General features: G+C 44.0%; 1 protein-coding gene across 1 annotated transcript in view; it reads left to right on the forward strand.

Moving 5' to 3' along the window:
- The window catches only part of LOC128727482 (homeotic protein female sterile), a 96,158-nt gene extending 82,177 nt beyond the window's left edge, over positions 1-13,981 (forward strand). Inside the window, exons 6-11 of the mRNA XM_053821400.1 lie at positions 1,164-1,733; positions 5,008-5,254; positions 6,205-6,234; positions 13,030-13,379; positions 13,442-13,718; positions 13,797-13,981. Coding sequence (XP_053677375.1) covers positions 1,164-1,733; positions 5,008-5,254; positions 6,205-6,234; positions 13,030-13,379; positions 13,442-13,718; positions 13,797-13,812 — 1,490 coding nt within the window. The 3' untranslated portion in view covers positions 13,813-13,981. The remainder of the gene's footprint in view (positions 1-1,163; positions 1,734-5,007; positions 5,255-6,204; positions 6,235-13,029; positions 13,380-13,441; positions 13,719-13,796) is intronic.
- The last annotated feature ends 3,511 nt before the right edge of the window (positions 13,982-17,492 follow it).

Below are 17,492 nucleotides of genomic sequence, written 5' to 3' on the forward strand. Positions count from 1 at the left end.
GATGGTGGTGGCAACGTTGGCAGCTCGTCCTCTGGTGGGTCAGCTGGGGGAGGTCCTGGCATCGGTGCGACTGGGACATCCGACGGTGGTGGCGGCAGTGCCACTGGTAACGGTGGTGTGGTTGTCGGTGGAGGTGCCAGCGGAGGCAGCGCAGGATATGCAATCGTGTCGCAACATCCGCAGCAAGCCAAACCGGAGCGTCCAAACAGTTTGGGCCCGTCGAAGCTCACGCGACGGATTGTCTGCTATCACGGTGATGGTTGTAAGTATGAACTGTAAGGAATGCTTGTAGGAATAATCCAAACACCACTCGAGTGGTTGCGCGTTTTCATTGACCACTCCGTGGGGAAAATCAAACACGTCCGCGACGTTATCGTTGAATTAAATGAAGTTGTTTTTTCTTATTATTGGTTTTGAACAAATTTTTGAATAATATCTAAAGAGCCAACATCTGACTTACACAATGTTTCAGTTCAGCTTGCTAAATTCTTTATAAACGAATGAGTTATAGACAAGCTTAAGGTTGTAAATTGATTAAATCCTCTGTACAGAATGCAAAGCTCTAATCTGGAGAATTTTACATAAGTTACATATTGTGCTTGAACTGAGAGTAGAGTGTAGATCAAACATGAGACTTATCGGATGTAAATTAACACAGTTTTGTACGTTAATTCTAAGATAAAATTGATTTATTTTGGTTTTGAGATAAACACATGATTTTGTATTAAATATCTTGTTAGGCTAGTAGTTTTTATTTCATGGAAATTTGTTATAAATTATTGCTTGTAAATTTAAATCACTTTTGTAATTGCTAAGATGGTAAATTTTTGTTGATACATGAATTATAATGCCATATTTGCTGCCACTCTACGGTACGAAAGGACATTTTTCCTGGCTACAATATGCTCTAAAAATGCCATTTCCTACAAAAAATAGTCGCCGGGTCGTGCAAAACGTACATAATCCAACAAGTAGAGCAACGAGAAGGCCATTAGTTGAGGCGCGTAGAAAAGAAAAACCTCTCTCGCATATTTATCAAACATAACTAACGGAAACATTTCTTTTTTTTTCTTTCTTCGTTTTCTTTCTTCCTGTTCTCTCTCTCTCTCTCTCTCTACGTCCATCTGCTTTCCATTTCGATCTCTTTCCCGCCGTCCCGGCAGTTCAAGATAATCAAAGGAAAACACCACCGCCGGCCAATGACGGTCAACAGCAGCAGCAACAACAGTTGCAGCACCACCAGCTGCAGCAGGCAACGCAATCTCTCCAAGCTCAGCACCACCACCAAGCGCTCCAGCAGCAGCTCCAGCAACACCACCAGCAGCAAGCCCAGCAACAGCAGCTGGCGGCTGCGGCCGCGGCCCAGCAACACGGAGGCGGTCATGGGCACGCACACGGGCACCACGGGTTACCGAACCATATCGTGCTGTCGGAGTTGCCGGAACCACCGATTCCGGTGTCGGAGATTGGCCCGATCCCACCGCCACCCATGTTCTCCACGCCCAGTCCCACCCTCGCGGGTGTCCGGTCGCATGGTGGAGGCGGTGGAGGAGGCGGAATCGTCGTCGGACTCGGGGTGATGGGAGTAGGAGGTGGCGTTGGCGGCGGAAGCAGTAGTGGCGGTGGCGGGATCGCAGGCGTAGGCCAACCACCGAACGTGCATTCCACTGGTAGCAATAGTAGTATTATGAGTAACATTATACCGTTAGATATGAACGATTACGACTACGACGGTAAGTACAGCGAACCACTAACACCATCACTACCACCACACCTTTTACACCTAGTAGCTCTCAGTAGCCAGTAGCGCCCACTAGTCGCAGAGTTAGAGTTAGCAAAAGCTTACGTTTTTGCAGCATGAGTGGTTGAAGCGAAAACATGCTCAATCTTGCTGGCTCTCTAGAAGGAATGAGCGAAAAACGCTATCAGAAAAGGATAACGGAAGTGGCCGGAAAACCCTGCGGGCGGTTCCATGCGCGTACCGGAAATTGGAAACGCGTCACGTACAGCACCTTCCGGAGCATTCCGGAACCGAGTTCTATGCCATTCTCGCGGCTATTCTATGGCATAGATTGCTTTCTCTTTAGCTTGCGTAAAGAAAACTCGTGTGAAAACCGTCCTTATTGCACCGTGGTATCGATGCGCGTTTTGCTTCACTACCAGCACACTAATGCTTCTAGCACCGACAACACAAGCGTCGTCCCGCTTTCGCGAACATGCAACTGTGATGCAACACGTTCGCTTTGCTGGCTGCACTGTGCACCTTCGTTCGTGTGTTTGTGTGTGTGTCTGTGTCCGCATGTGGGACGTGCCAAATGTGCTCGCGAGATGCATTGCCGAATTTGTTCCGCTTGATGGCATTTTTAGGCGTTTGATGATTTCAGCAGACAGGCACGTTCTTCCGTTTAGGAACGATCGGTACTAATCAAGTGAATACAACTGCTAAAGGGCGGTTGTTCAACAGGTTTACTATTATTTTACACATGACACGAAGTTGATGTCAGTGTAATCAAACTCATCATCATCTCATCTTTTGCTTAGATTATCAGTTCCAAGTGGTAGTGATTTTTGAACATTTTGTTATGTATCATTTGTGTTATTTATCTATTATTATTAACCCTCGTTTAAGGTACACTCCGCGCTCTATACAATATTTGTCCGTTATATGTTACTACGACTGACAGAACGGAATTTAACCAACATGTGGAACATGTGTACGAGCATTTAAAAAAAAAGACTGCTCTCTACTTGCATGCATTTTCATAACGTTTGCATGACGAAAACATTTGCTAGAAACGACAAACTGAGCTTACTTTGCATCCCGAATGCAAATGATTAATTCATACCGATTTTTCAAAAGCTTCTCTCCCATAACGACGCCACTCCCGCGAATGCGACGTTATATTTGTAATTCAAATGCGTTTGTGCCCGAAACATAATCGTTTACAAACAATTTCACTGCCCCAAATTCATGGCGCGGGTTTGGCAGTGGATTTTAACTGTCATGGAAAACCCACCTCCCCCAAACGTGTTGGGAAAGCTCCCATATACACATGAGAGTGAGCAGCGGAGACCCATCGATCGACGTATGTTTCCGGTGGTCCGGTTTCGTCGCGTGTGTGGGTGTGTTTTTTGTCTTCTTTTTCGCTTCGTTTCTGGACCACAAACCTCACCTCAAATGCTCTTTTGCGTTGCCATATTGCCTTCAAGCGAGCGCTACTCGATCGCGTCTCGTGTTTCGTTTACTGGCGAATTTTTAAAGTTATGCAACAGGATGTTAGCGGCTTGCTAACGCGTGTTGCCGTTTGGCGGGTGGTTCGTTGGAATGTGTTAACCCTTGAATAGAAATGGGCTAACGGGTTGGGTTTTTTACCCTAAAAATAAAACTCTGCTATATTTGATTTGGACCCGGCACTTTTTTGTATTTTTAGAAACAGTACTTTAAATTTATTTTAATTTTTTCATACTCTCTTTAAGAGGCCATTAGTTTTTTTTTGTTGCTTTATTTCAAATTCCACTATTGTTGTTTGCTTGTAAACATAACATCTTAATTCATTCGAATTAAGTGGGAATTCGTGGGTTTGGTAGAGAAATGCTAAATAAGCACATCCTCGCCCACCGGGACGATGATGGTCGCCAAATAAACCGTCGACTTCCGTAGCAGGGGAGAGGCAAAATTTACAAAAAGAAAAGTGTTTCAACGTGATGAGTCTGCCACTATTGCTGTACATGTAAATCGCACCTTGCTCTCAACCCACCGGTGTTACACTGACGTATTCGGTGTGTTGTTAAGCTCGCTCGAGCAGAAGCTGCAAATTTGAGCCCTGCGCAACCTTCCAAAACGATCCCAACCAGCGTGGGTGTGGGTATCGGCATCCCAGACGGTGGTACGAAACAAAATACGCCCCAGCGACTCGGATAATTATATTCTATCGCATACCGGGCCGCCAAGCCGTTGATGGATGGTAAAGTGTTGCCCCAGCAACAACGCCCGGTTGGGCGAATGTACGGCTGGCATCCAAAAACGGCGGAACAACGGTTGGAGTCCCTTTGCGAAAACTGTTTATATAAAGTTGCCTATCGGACGAGGTTTATCTGCTGCTAATCAGCTCCACCAGACAACGGGTAATAAATTTATTTATCCACCGCTCGCGTCGGGCTCGTGTTGGTAGCAGCATTCAGTCGGAAGTGGCGTTTTCGGTGGGGGTTTTCGTTTGGCAAAATTTTCGCTGCTCGCCATATTGCGGCGAGGGTTTATTGTTTTTAATTTTCCTCCGGGAAGCACGCTCCTCCCGCCCCTGGGATGTAGGCAAAGGACGGAGGCCATTCAATGAATGAAATCTCCGTCCGGTTGGCTTTTCCACATGTGCGCAACGGCACACGGAAACGGGTGTCTGTTTTCCGTTTAGCGAGCTCGCCGCCGCTTGAATGAAGCATGGTGGCGAAAAAAAAGGGTCGCCCAAAAACAAACTCATCCACGTAAATGCCGGTCAAAAACAGAAGAAAAAAAAACATGAGCTCCTCACTCACGGAATTTAGATGGGAATTTGTGTTTTCCGCCACAGCTACGTCAAACGCGGCGAGCGCGTTCGTTCGTCGTAACGGCCAGAGTGTCGTCATCGTAGACACACGAATGCACGTGTGATTCGTATACACACGGTGTGGATGTAATTTTCCGCTAAATCACGTCAAAATTAATCCATACAAAATCAGTGACAAAAATAAATGGAAACGAAGACCTGTTAAAGAGCTAAAAGAAGAGGGTGTTGACGGATCGCTGAGTAGTAATTTTAATGTAATTCAAAGGACGATATTTATTTAAAAGTTCTATGGATTTACTAGAGAGTTTTAAATCTCATCAAAACAATTCATTCATAGCGACAACATTCATCCCTTGTCATATTCATTTACCTCTCCCGAGAAATTCATTCCAATATGCTCTTAATTGCTTGTAATCTGTTATCATTTTTCGTTAATACTTTTATTGCATACTATTCGCCATTACAGATCATGAAAACAATGATCAAGAGGAGGTCGATTCGGACGAAGACTACATGTACCCGATGTCACAGCCGAATCCGAATATCGATACGAACCGCATCGACGAAATCCCGGCGAAGGAGCCTAACATTAACGCGGTGCCATTGAAGTCTGCGCTGAAGAAGAAGGGCTCGAATCCGGGCACCCCAACCCAGGACAATCGAGCCCTGGCGGTGCGGTACGATACGAACCCTCCGGCGGCAGCCACGATCAAGTAAGTGACCGCTACTTCCCACCCAAACTCCCTAAGGACATCCATGCAGGTCGAAGAAGTGCCTCTTCCGCCTGGCCAATGCGCTCATAGAAAGAGAGACCGATTAGAGAACGTTGTTGGTAGAGAGAATGTTTCGGTTTTATTTTTTTAGGGACTTGTTTTCCACTTAAGTTTTCCCGGATCACTTACCCCATGTCGCACATGTTCCTTCGATCGTGCTCTCTCTATCTGTAACCCTTCATTGCTCCCTGATCATTGATATCGCGCGCCCTTCTCACACAGACGTATGTCGGTGTTTTACTTGGTAGATCGGTAGAGTTTGAGCACGGTTTTCCCTGAGTTTGTGGCACCTTCTAGTGTGTGGCCCTTGAATCCTTTATAGCTGCTCGAATATTTCGTTTTGTACGTACTCAATCATTTAGAATAAATTTCCCAACAAAGAATCCCCAACAGTAGTCTTGTAGCTCTTTGTCAATCGCCATTTTTAAAGAGCCTTTCATGACATGACTTGTTCATGTCCTGTACATGTACATGTTTCTCTGTGTTAGTCTTATTAGTTTCTTTTTGATTTGTTTCTGTTCCAACCAACTGTACAGATTCAAAAATACGTGTCTCACGTTTAAAATTCCTATTATTAGAAGCTTTTCTAAAGGCCGATTCCTTTCTGTCTAAATAGGAACCTCTCATTTTTGAAAACCATTGGTTTTTCTCATTTTAAATTTTTGGTATTATTTTACCGAAATTGCATCAACTACACAAATACACACTTTCTTTTTCTTTCCATGTTCTTTATCAGCTCTCTATCAACTATCGTACCGTTTTGTCTCATTCCGTATCTCGTTTACATTTCTCTCTTTCTATCTTGTTTCCTCCGCATCTGTCACCCCGTCCGCGTGTGTACTGTAACTATTTCAACAACCAAAATCAACATTCGTTTCTGTACATTTTAGGCCAGTTTTACGACCACGGATTAGAATATGGTAATTTCAGATGTTGTTTATTATCTTTCCTCTTGTGTTTTATTTTGCATTTTCTACTTCATTCCTATTTTTGGTTACTGTCAGTATTGCATCCCCTGGCCCATTACTTACCACCCATTGTGGCAGGAGTGTTTGTTTTCTTCTTTGGTGAATTAATTTATTAACCAGATGGATTGTTTGATTGTTTAGTTCTTAAGTTAACCACTTCGATTTTGTTACAAACTCTATTTTTTTTTCTTATTCTCATTATAAATTACATTTACACGAAAAAAATCACAGATCTACACGAATTAATGTCGTTTGATTTCATAGATCGATTGAATACTTGGCTTTAATGTTGAGTTTTGTTTGGCCACATGCGACTCATAATTTCCACTCATAATGTGCAAACAAAAGCGTGCATTCGTGCATCGCATCGCAATATTCGCTCCACTCCTTTCCCACGTAGGGTGCATGATGCCCTGGCACCAGAATATAGAGCCCTGCGTTCGCTTTCCATCACGTGCTGGCTTTTTGCTTGTGGCACGTACAGCATTAATTGGATTAGCATTGGCCGACCACGAGCTATTTGGTAGCGCACCTCACAGCTTTAGTTAGAGCTTCACGCACATCCTATGGTTGGGCACGTTTATCGTTCCAGCACGGCATGAGTGCACCGTGGCGTCGCATAAAATGCGAATCAAACCTAGAGCCGAAATGGCGGTTGAAGGAAGCAGAAGGTTCGGAGATACGCTTGACACTTTTGCAGCTAATATTAATGCGAGGGTCCGGCCCTGGTTGGTAGTTTGTATAGCATAGTTAGAAGAAAAAAGTCCGAAGATAGCTTCTTGGGTCCAGCCAAAAAGCTACGATGTAGGAACAATTCTCTGGAAACAGTTTCATTTTCATCTCATTTAATCCGAGCTAGATTATCTTGGGTCCCGGGAAAATCGTTGGTTCTCCGATCTAGCATCACCCCGATAGCTAAAATCTATTGTTGTAACATAGCGGGAGACGGCTAACATTTGTGACATACGGCAGGATCGGTCGGCAAACGAATCCGTTCTAATCTAGCTTCATCGCTGTGGAAAGGAACAGCCGCCAAGCCATAAACTTTGTCAATCACTACACAGGATGTATATTGTTTGCCGCCCTGACAAGCATTTGATAAAGTTTGTGCGTGTGTTCGAGTGTTTGGATTTTTTCTATTCCAAACCAAATTTGCTCCGCATGGGGGATGAGCCGCGGTAACTCTCGAGTTAAGCTTCAGCTTTAAATGTAGCTGACGTTTTGCAGGAGAACGGAAGAAGGAGTTCTACGAGTGATGTCTGTCAGCAGCAACCCGAGACCGTGAGCCTAGCAAGTATTTAACGTGACATGAAAAGTTCTTTTCCTGGTGAAAGCTATATACAAAAAGCAGTCAAGATGTGTTAGCAAATTGTTCCAAAATGAATATTTATGATATTTAGTGGCCCATTTGTGGGGAACCTTTTCTCGCTCATAAAACAACAAAAACGGGTTGTATTTCGGTGGCATTCGGGACCATTCTGTTAATCTGTCTAACGAATCACCATCACCCTCTTAGCGGGGTTACAGTTTGCAAAGCTCCGGTCGCTCAAATCTGGCGAAAAGTTTCGCTATCCATTCAGCTAGATGGCGAAAGTTTTTACAACACCTTTGACCGTTGCACCTCGTGTTGCCATTATTTTTATTGGTCCTTTTTATCGTTTGGCTATTTTCTATATTAAACGCCCATATCTACGGATAACATTGGACAGGGAGGAACTTTCGAAGATTTTGTTTTAAGCTTTGCCAAATAATCCCTTAACGTAGCGGCGTTATTAGACATGATATTGAATGCGGAATCATGCTTTTCGACTGCTTCACTATCTCGACGAAAATAATTCCAACATTTTATTTAACGTTCAATAATGATCGATTATCAGCCTCTAATGAAATACAATGAAAAATTGTTCCTCATTAAGAATTGCGTGATATCTATAAACACCTACCAAGTAGGATTTTTGTCAACTATGAATAAATTTTCCATTAAAACTTCCGCCTTTCTCTGGACGCTCTGCAGCTCCACTCACTGCAGTCACGCATACCAGGCACACCACCGAAATGCGTCACCAGAGCTAACCGCGAGGCGCGGATTCGTGACTAATTTAAATATTCTCCTGGGCCATTCTGCAGTTAACTGCTTTAGCACCGTTTCGAAAGCTCATCTCTTGTGCGCGCCAGGTGTACGCCGTAAAATGACGAGCCCCTCGGGGCGTGGAAAAACAAAGCGAGCAGCGAAAGCATTCTGGTGACTTTCGGTAACACTTTTAATTAGCTACAAACCCCGACCTCCTCGAGAAGTTGCAACACCACTTCCGCAACCGTTGGCACACAACCGGAGGTTACTGAGCAATATTTGGAAGGATTAGTTTTGTGGAGAATTCTGTTTCGTTACAATATTGTAACATGCGTCCATTAGTTTCGCCTTTCGAGAAGTGAAAACCTTGGTATAAGCGTTTCGAGTTCCAACTCGCGTGAAAATAAAAACTCTCCTGCTAAGGTCCAAGGACAACCAGTTTGCAATCAGGAAGTAAATTTGAGCTTATTTTTCTCCAGACGCGATCACGTACCAGTGCGCTGCCATGGTACGAAACGCGTGGCAATATAAGCACGTTATGATTTATGCGCGACCGGAGAGCCGCTTCCGTCTGCTTCCGTAATGATGGGTTTAGGTTGGCAGTATTAACGTTTGAAAATAGGATCAAGCACGTCTTTGCAAACTTTGCCTCGGCATATATTTTCCATTTGGCAGCTGTACTGAGTAAACAAGGTTTGTTGACTGTACCGGGGGAATTCTTGAACAAATAACATACGAATGATTCGAACGTGTTACTTTGTGTTTAATTCTTGGCTACATCTAGCGGTACATTTCGAATAAAATGCTCATTGTTCTGCTCTTGTTATGCAATTCTCCGAGTCAAAACTTCTGCCGGAGTATCACCAGCGTCAGCTGTACAAATGCCTAAGGTGCTGAAGATGAAAGTGGTCTAGTGCGAGCAGGCAAAAGAGCTGTCTGATTTTGATACGGTGCATACAAATTTATCCCCCGAAAGGCGCAATCCTCCCGGCAGGCTGAAGCAAACGCGAGCTTTCGCGAACCGGGCGGGCTCCGACACGACAGAAAGTGTTAATTTCTCTCGCCAAACGCCCCCAGGGAGGCGGGCTGCCCCATTCATGGGCATCAAGGAAGAACATGAATGAATACTCCAAGAAACCTGACAGAAACGGACGCTCAAAACATTCGTGCCGGTTGAGTGAGCGAGTGAGAGAACGAAAGAGCGATGGTGAATGAAAGAGAAAATAGACCTTTATACGTTAGTGTCCTGGGAGTTACGACGTACCTTGAGGCGAATCCATCTTGCCCGTTTCGACGGCTGGTGGGCACCTTAGGCTCGGCTCTACTGAGCCTAGCGTGGAAGAATGAAGAAATCTAATATTCCGACATCGTGCGCTTCCGCTGGGATATGGGGAGGAGATATGAATGAAATTAGCGAGCGGCGATAAATCGCTCCGCACATAACCGTGGGTTTTATGTGTGTATGTACTTCAAAACCCGAAGCCTCCAAGGAAAAGCACCACTGGCTACAAATGCGGTGCGATTACTTTAATGATGAAGTTTCTGTGTCGTGCGATAAGGGATTGCTTGTTTGTATGATGGTTGTTTTTCCATGAAAAATATTTGTTCATGTGTAACATATCCACTCATAACTCAGTCTAACATTTTGTAACATTTAAGTCATCGTCTGAAAATTAAAGATGCAGTAATTCTTGGTTATAATGTTGGTGCTGGAAATCATTTTACCTAGGTTCAGTAGACCTCCGAGATTTAGGGATAACTGAATGTTTGCCATATCATGTCTGGATGAAACGCATTGCTGCCTCCAACATCATCCAAGGGGTAAAGTGAAATAATTCTTGAGTACTAATACTGCATGCGAGTGTGTTAATAAAAACACACTCACGAAAAATCTTGCGCTTCCTTTAAGACGGATTTTCTCCTATTCAAATACCATATAATGGCGGGAACCCGAGTGTGTCTTGTAAATAGAAATAGAGAGAAAAAGAAAACGATCTACAACAGAAAATCAAAACGTTCTTCTGGTGCCATGGTTAGAATGCACAAATGGTTTACCGTCTGGCCGCGGTACATCGGGGAGCTGTCTCCGACAATCCGGTTTGCAGCGTAATTCTATACAACACCAGTACGTGTCCCATTACTTGCACTGACTCTCGCACGGGTGTGCTGGGCAAATGGATGTATTTCTTTCTGCTTTCTTTTTCACGCTGGCATTGCGCAAAAAGGAGCTGTGTCTGCGAGGAGTACCAACTCGCCTTAGGCACTCTGTGGCGTCGCTGCTCCGCCTGCTGGTTGCTGGTACGATAAACTCAATTTCGTTTTCGCTAAAGGCGAACGGAACATGATTACGCCACAGGAACAGACGTGACGCAACGACGAAACCGAACATATATGAGAGTTTTGCCCAGTCTCCGGTCGCAAAAAGGTCGCGACTAGGATGAAAGTGTACAGTCCTTACGCTATAACATGCAGAGATATATTTGATAGCACGATGCATCATAAATTAGAGATAATTAATTATTTCATGGGAAATTTGTGAGATGGGCATAGAAACGAGCAACAGAATATAAAATTGCTTTGTTCAGAACGCCTGTTAATAAACTACTATTGCGCCGTTTTCCAAATTATGCGCTACATTTGCAATCTACAACAATGTCCAATTGTGCGCTCCAATTTTAATGTAGAACAATACATACACCCCAAAACGAGTTTCTGCAATGGTAATTAATTGACAAACACTTTATTCGAGCACCACTATCAATCGTGAACCCTTTTCTGTCTGCACACAACGAGACCGAATGGTACTCTAACCGTTTCCGTGAGTACCGAGCTGGGACGAATTAAAATTTGAATAATTAATCTACCCAAAACTATGCGGTACTCGTGCCTGCAGCAGAAAGAAAGACAAGAGCACGCGGCACTATCACTTAGTACACCCAAGCAACGGCTGTATCCTTGGACTCGCGGTTCAGCCACAGCTGAGAATGTAAATTTATGTTCGCCTGTTCGAATTGCGCTCGCAGCACTCGAGCCAATGCTGAAAATATGCAAAGACACTGCACACACGTTGCACGTTTCCGAGATGCACATTACCATACAACGACCGGGTCGAAGCTGGTGCAATATTTGGGAGGCATTTACCCAACTAACTTTCCAAGTCTGCGCTTCCAACCTGTCGGGAATTGAAGGCGTTATTGTGGGGAGTTTTCTTTCACCTCTAACCTTCCTTAGCCTCTCGAGCTGATCACTACGGGAACAGTCTTCTCGTTCTGAAGGATATCGCCATCAAAACCACACAGTTGACTCCTCTGAGTCCTTTGGGGCTTGTCTCGGGAAACCCCAACTCCAAAGTCCCTGGTGTTTAGGGAGAAATTTGATAAATTATTCCATTATAATGATAATGTCTCTTCACTTTTTACGTGCCCCGCCCAGATGCGTGGTTGGAAATCCAACAGCGCTGTGCCTTTCGTTGGTGAAATGTTCTGGCATTCCCAGTTTTATCATGTAATAACTCCACTACCACCATCGCATATTTAGTCCTTTTGAAACAGGATTGGTAAGAATGTTTCTAGTCACATACGCTGCGGCCAAATTCGTGCTGGGTTGCCGTATGTCAAAACCATTCCATCGCGCCCCGTACCTACAATGGAAAGACAAGTGAAACAGTGTCTTGAGCTGTCGCAGCAATGGCATTTCTAGCAGGAACCGGTCAGAAACATCGTCAAGGCTACGCTGTTCCAAACACCACCCGGTGGCTAGGCATGAAGGATTCGTTTCATGCATAACGTCATGAAAGACCCGATTTTAGAAATCAACCCGATGTGGGTGAGGGATTTCATACGTGGCGAATGTTTACATTATCTGGACCTCTTGTCGAGCGTTGAATCAATCATTCAGATTAATTGTTGTTTTGCTGTTTTGCTAATGATTTATCGTTTATTCCACCTCCCTGTCACTATCATAATATTGCGGAAAGCACTGCTTTTTGGCTCTAAAACATGTAAGAACGTACGTATTTAACCTTTGGGATGATCGTTTAACTCTGCGGCACAGCATAACTATTTTGGCATGGAATGTACACTAAGAATAACACATATACGAGCCACGAGGCACAAACAAGATAAAATTGATAGCTTGACTTTGGATTCGGAGCGCTTCTGTTTCAACCAAAGCCAATTCTACCCTATGCCACTCCGACGGACGAGTCTCGGACCAAAACCACATGCATGCACGCTAACATCAAATGCCATCGAAATGCCAATTGCAAGTGCATCGAAATGGTGGCACAATTAATGTACATCGTCGTATGGTTGGACTTTAGTGTGTACCTTTTACACAGTTATGGGAATTCGATTTCATTGCATAAATAATATTTAATTGATTTAATTTCTCCTTAAAAGGATCATATATCTCACTTACATTGACATCGGTTATATATGCCTGTTTGTAATATGTGTTTGTTTGGTTTTTGTTCCGCTAATCAATGACATTAATTTGAATCATCTGAATATTTCCCACGTGTCCCATAACCATAACCGAATGCTTGGTGTTTTTGCCATCGACCGCAAAGAAACATCAACCCTTCTCCCTCATCCCACTCCCACCTCACCCACGTACGCATGTGGTTTTGGCCCGCCAAGTGCTAATGAAAGCTTCTTTCTTCCTGCGCATCACAGTTCCCGACCGATGCGTTTCCAAATTGGCCTACCAAGCACGATGGAGAACAAGGAAAATACGCGCCCCTTCGTGATCCGCGAAACCGGTGACGATTGCGACCAATCTGATGGGCCAATCTGCTACCGGGACGACGATGCGGACCGAGCGGCTAAAATCGCTCGCAAAGAGAGTCTCTCGATCAAGCTGGCACTTCGACCAGACCGGCAGGAGCTGATTAACCGCAACATTCTGCAGTTGCAGTCGGACAACGAGAAGCAGGAGTCCAAGGAAGCGATCGGCGCTCGGTTGATCCGCCGTTTGTCGATGCGTCCCACGGCCGAAGAGCTGGTCGAGCGCAACATTCTCAAAAGTAAGTGCATTTTTGCGATAGGCAGAGGATTCATCGTTTGATTGGCGCCATTTCTTTCACAGCCCAATCGCCTGCGGAGGAGAAGAAGCAGAAGGAGGAAAAGAAGCGCTACCTGCTGCGAAAGCTCAGCTTCCGGCCAACGGTCGACGAGCTGAAGGAGAAAAAGATCATACGCTTCAACGATTATATCGAGGTGACGCAGGCCCACGATTACGACCGGCGGGCGGACAAACCGTGGACGCGCCTGACACCGAAGGATAAGGCCGCTATTCGCAAGGAATTGAACGAATTCAAGAGTTCCGAAATGGCCGTGCACGAAGGTAGTCGACATCTTACCAGGTGTGTGTGTGTTTTTTTGCGAGTATAAACTCCCTAGTGGATGATGAAAGCTCTAATGTGCTATATTTTCCATTTCAGGTTTCATAGGCCATGACAACTGCAATGGAAGGCCCAGCAGTACAAGCAATTTGCCGTACATTATATTTTACATTTCTCACTGGAGATTACCGCAACCGTCGGGCATCAGCTCGTGTACATATAAGCGCGGCAACATCTACAACGTGCGCGCTCTTTGTAGTCGTCGGTAAGGCCGAAGACCGAATGCTACCACGCAACGCTTTGGTTGTGGACTAGTGTGGCCACCCAATTGCGGCTAGAACAGCCTCTATTCGTTGATTTCAACGCCTCTCCCGAACGCAAATTTCCCAGAGGTTTCAATATCTTTTGATCGACGAAAGCCTTACACATCAAGCACGCGCACGTGTGCGTCTACCTTGCTGCAATCTAAAGTTTTCTTTCCTTTGTCTTCATGGCAACCGCAACTAGAGTGAGTGTTGCGCGAAAAGCAGGCACTAACCACAATGGAGCTAATGTATTTCCCACCAGTTCACGAAGCGAAATCACGAGAAAAAAAGCGATCAAAAGAGATGGAGAGGGGAAGCTAATTGAAACAAACAACTATGATTCCAGCATACAAACATTTCCATCCCATCCTGATCAAGCTCCGATGCCAATCAAAAGAAATCCACGGCAATCATCACAGTGTAATGTATTTATTCTAAGTTGAACGGAAGAATTGGATAGACAATTGCGGAGCAAAGCGAGAGAGAAAGACCAAAACAGATGATGTTGAACGGTCATGTATTGTATGTCGGTGACCCACCGTGTTGACGTCCCATAGCGATGTGGATGACGAGAAAAGTAGAGACACGGTTAATTTATGATTTTTATGATGGCAAAACTTTTCCTACCCAGAGAAAATGTGCTTACCCGTGCTAGCCTGCTATTTAGTTAGGTACGGTTTGCGTTCGCGGTTGTGAATAGTTCTTTGGTGTTTTCTTCCTCTTTCACAGCTAAACTGTTTCATTTCATAGAGCCCGTCGGTAATCTCGGACACTGTCCCCAGCAAGCGCCAGTTTTTCGGTGCATAAACGGCTTAAAGCACGAATTGTTTGAATGTATGTATGAATAGCAAGCTCCAGGAACATAAGACGAAAGAAAGAATCCATATTGCATCATTTCTTCAATCAACTAGGCGATTGGTGGTTGACAAATGTTCACCATAAGGCTCCGTACTGTATGAGATCGGAGGCGTTACTTTTGAGAATGATATTTAAAAATGAGAGCAAAACATCCCAGCAAAATGAAACGAATGATTTATGCTAAATTGCACTCAAACCACAGACACACATACTAAAAAGCATCTAAAAAATGTTCTGACGAAAGTAAAAAATACTAAATGAGAATAATCATACTGTGATAATGTTGATGACGTTATTAGAATGTTACCGACAAGAAGGAAATGAGCATGGAAAATAGGGGTGGCATTTTGCTAAACATTAAACAGTGGGTCGTTGGGGTAAAGAAGCTGGATTCGTGAAATAAAAAATCATCAAAGGGTACTAAGGAAAGCTGTCAGATGAACATTGAAACACAAGCGACAGTTAAGAATTGGAAAGGAAATATTAAATTGGTAAAGAAGAGGAAAACAGTGTGTGTTCAGTACTAGCGATGCTGGAAAGGAAAACGTATGTAAGGTCAGCAAAACGTGGTTTAGAAAGAACCGCTCCGCCACACGCCACATAGGATTGTCCAGCACGCCCTTACGGGTGGTGACGAAGCTGCATTGTTCACGGGGAAATCAAAGGCGAGATAACATTGCTGTACTCACCAGCCGGAGCACACGCGTCAGTAATCACAGCTTAATGTGAATTTTAGTAATAGACCACGGAAGCAACTTGACAACAATTCCATACCAGTAGCAGCAATAGCAGCAGTAAAAGCAATAACTCGACGCATGGTTGAAACCAGTGAATTATGAAAATGAAACTCGTGACAATTTGTAGGAAAGAACGCATCGCATCTTTTGACTGAAATGTGATTCAAAGCTCGTAGAATGACGGTTTTAGTGCACTCGGAACAGGGCTCACATTACGTAGTATCCCAAATCCCTAGGTACGACTCGTATCCCATGGTTGATCGTTCGTAATTAGGCTTGGAAATCTTTTGAAAAATTAGGACTCAACTACTGCTTCGTAGGCGAAAATGTTGTAAGCAATACTGCTGCTATTTCTTCTACTGTTAACTACCACTATTAGTACCACAGGTAACAACAACAGCAACAAAAAAACAAACTCATTACATTGTACATATCCTGCGAACGCAGCGGACGAGAACAGAGTTTTGATCCTCGGCGCGGGCGTGTTGAAAATATCGGAACGCATGACGGTGCCGAAGCAACGATATAGAGAATCGGTGTTTAACTTTAGAGATCCTTTCTAATAGAGGAAATTGGAATCGACGCTAAGTAAACTATTTCATAATTCCCACTCTACGTCTAGAAGGAAATATTGTGAAGACGTACTGCGATGTTTGAGTTAATCAAACTACAATTAGAAAGCAAATTAATGCTTATACAAACCATAGCAAGATAATCGTTGGATGTTCGCAAACAAAACAGGAAGCAAACCGGTGAGCGACACAAGAAAAACAACGAGACATCCGAAGAAAATCTGTCTTATAGAGACGAAGCAAATAAAGTTGGTTAATAGTAACACAAATATACGGGGAATAATAACGACCCTTCTGTCCTATCTTGTCGTGAGATGATGTAGAATGGTTTTAAACGGAATAGCAGTTGTAGTGAAGGCAAAAAATAACGCTTGAAGAACAAAAAACAAGCGCAATTGAAGATCAAGAAGGGCTAGTATGTGCCTGGATCCACCTGCTGCTTTATACACGTTGTCGCAAAGTGGAAATCGCAGAACAGGGTTGCCAGAATACCTGGTTCGAACGCAAACCAGCGTGCTGAAAGGACGGCTTGCAAAAACTTTTCGTGATGAATAATCCGATTATTCTATCAAAAATTGTCTAATACACGCAAATACATAACCAGAGCCGGAGCGAGAAATAATAGCGAAGCAAACGGTGTTCGACAACGACAGGGAAGGACAACTCACTCGTACTTCCTGATGGCAACGGTGCTGCGATTGGTTGGCGTTTAAATATGACAGTGAAGCAAAAATTAAAATAAAGTAAACCATAACCATAATCAAGCATAAAAAGGCAGTTTGGTGATCCAAAGCATATTTGTAGAATGAGATGTGATGCAATATTAAGCATACATTTTCCAACACCCATACACGCAGACAAACACATAACATGCTGACGCATGCATGTGAAATATTTAAATGAAAAAAGAACACATTTTTAACTCGCTGCCAAATGACGCATAATGCTGGCACCTAGACTGAGTAACAAGTATTGTATTTAATCAATCGTCAAGAGTTTGTTCAATCATTTTTAGATGGCCACCCTTGGTTACGGTGTATGAATGGTGGATCAAAATTGTTTCGCCAGCTTTGCACACGAATCTAAAACAATACGATTTTGTTTACTAAGACAGGGTTTGGCAAGGAAACCACGTATTTGGTTAACTCGATCAGTGCATTTGTGATGAACGCATTGCCGCCACCAACAACTTAGCGGTGTCTTGTACTGCAGTGAACGATGCTTGACGCTATCTTTTTCAACAACGTCCAAAACCATCTCCAACACTGGCTGCGTGTGGTATTGCTTGGACATTGGCTAGACATCCCTGTGTCGTCTTTCCTG

Source organism: Anopheles nili, chromosome 3, assembly GCF_943737925.1.
Source record: "Anopheles nili chromosome 3, idAnoNiliSN_F5_01, whole genome shotgun sequence".
Classification (NCBI taxonomy): Eukaryota; Metazoa; Arthropoda; class Insecta; order Diptera; family Culicidae; genus Anopheles; species Anopheles nili.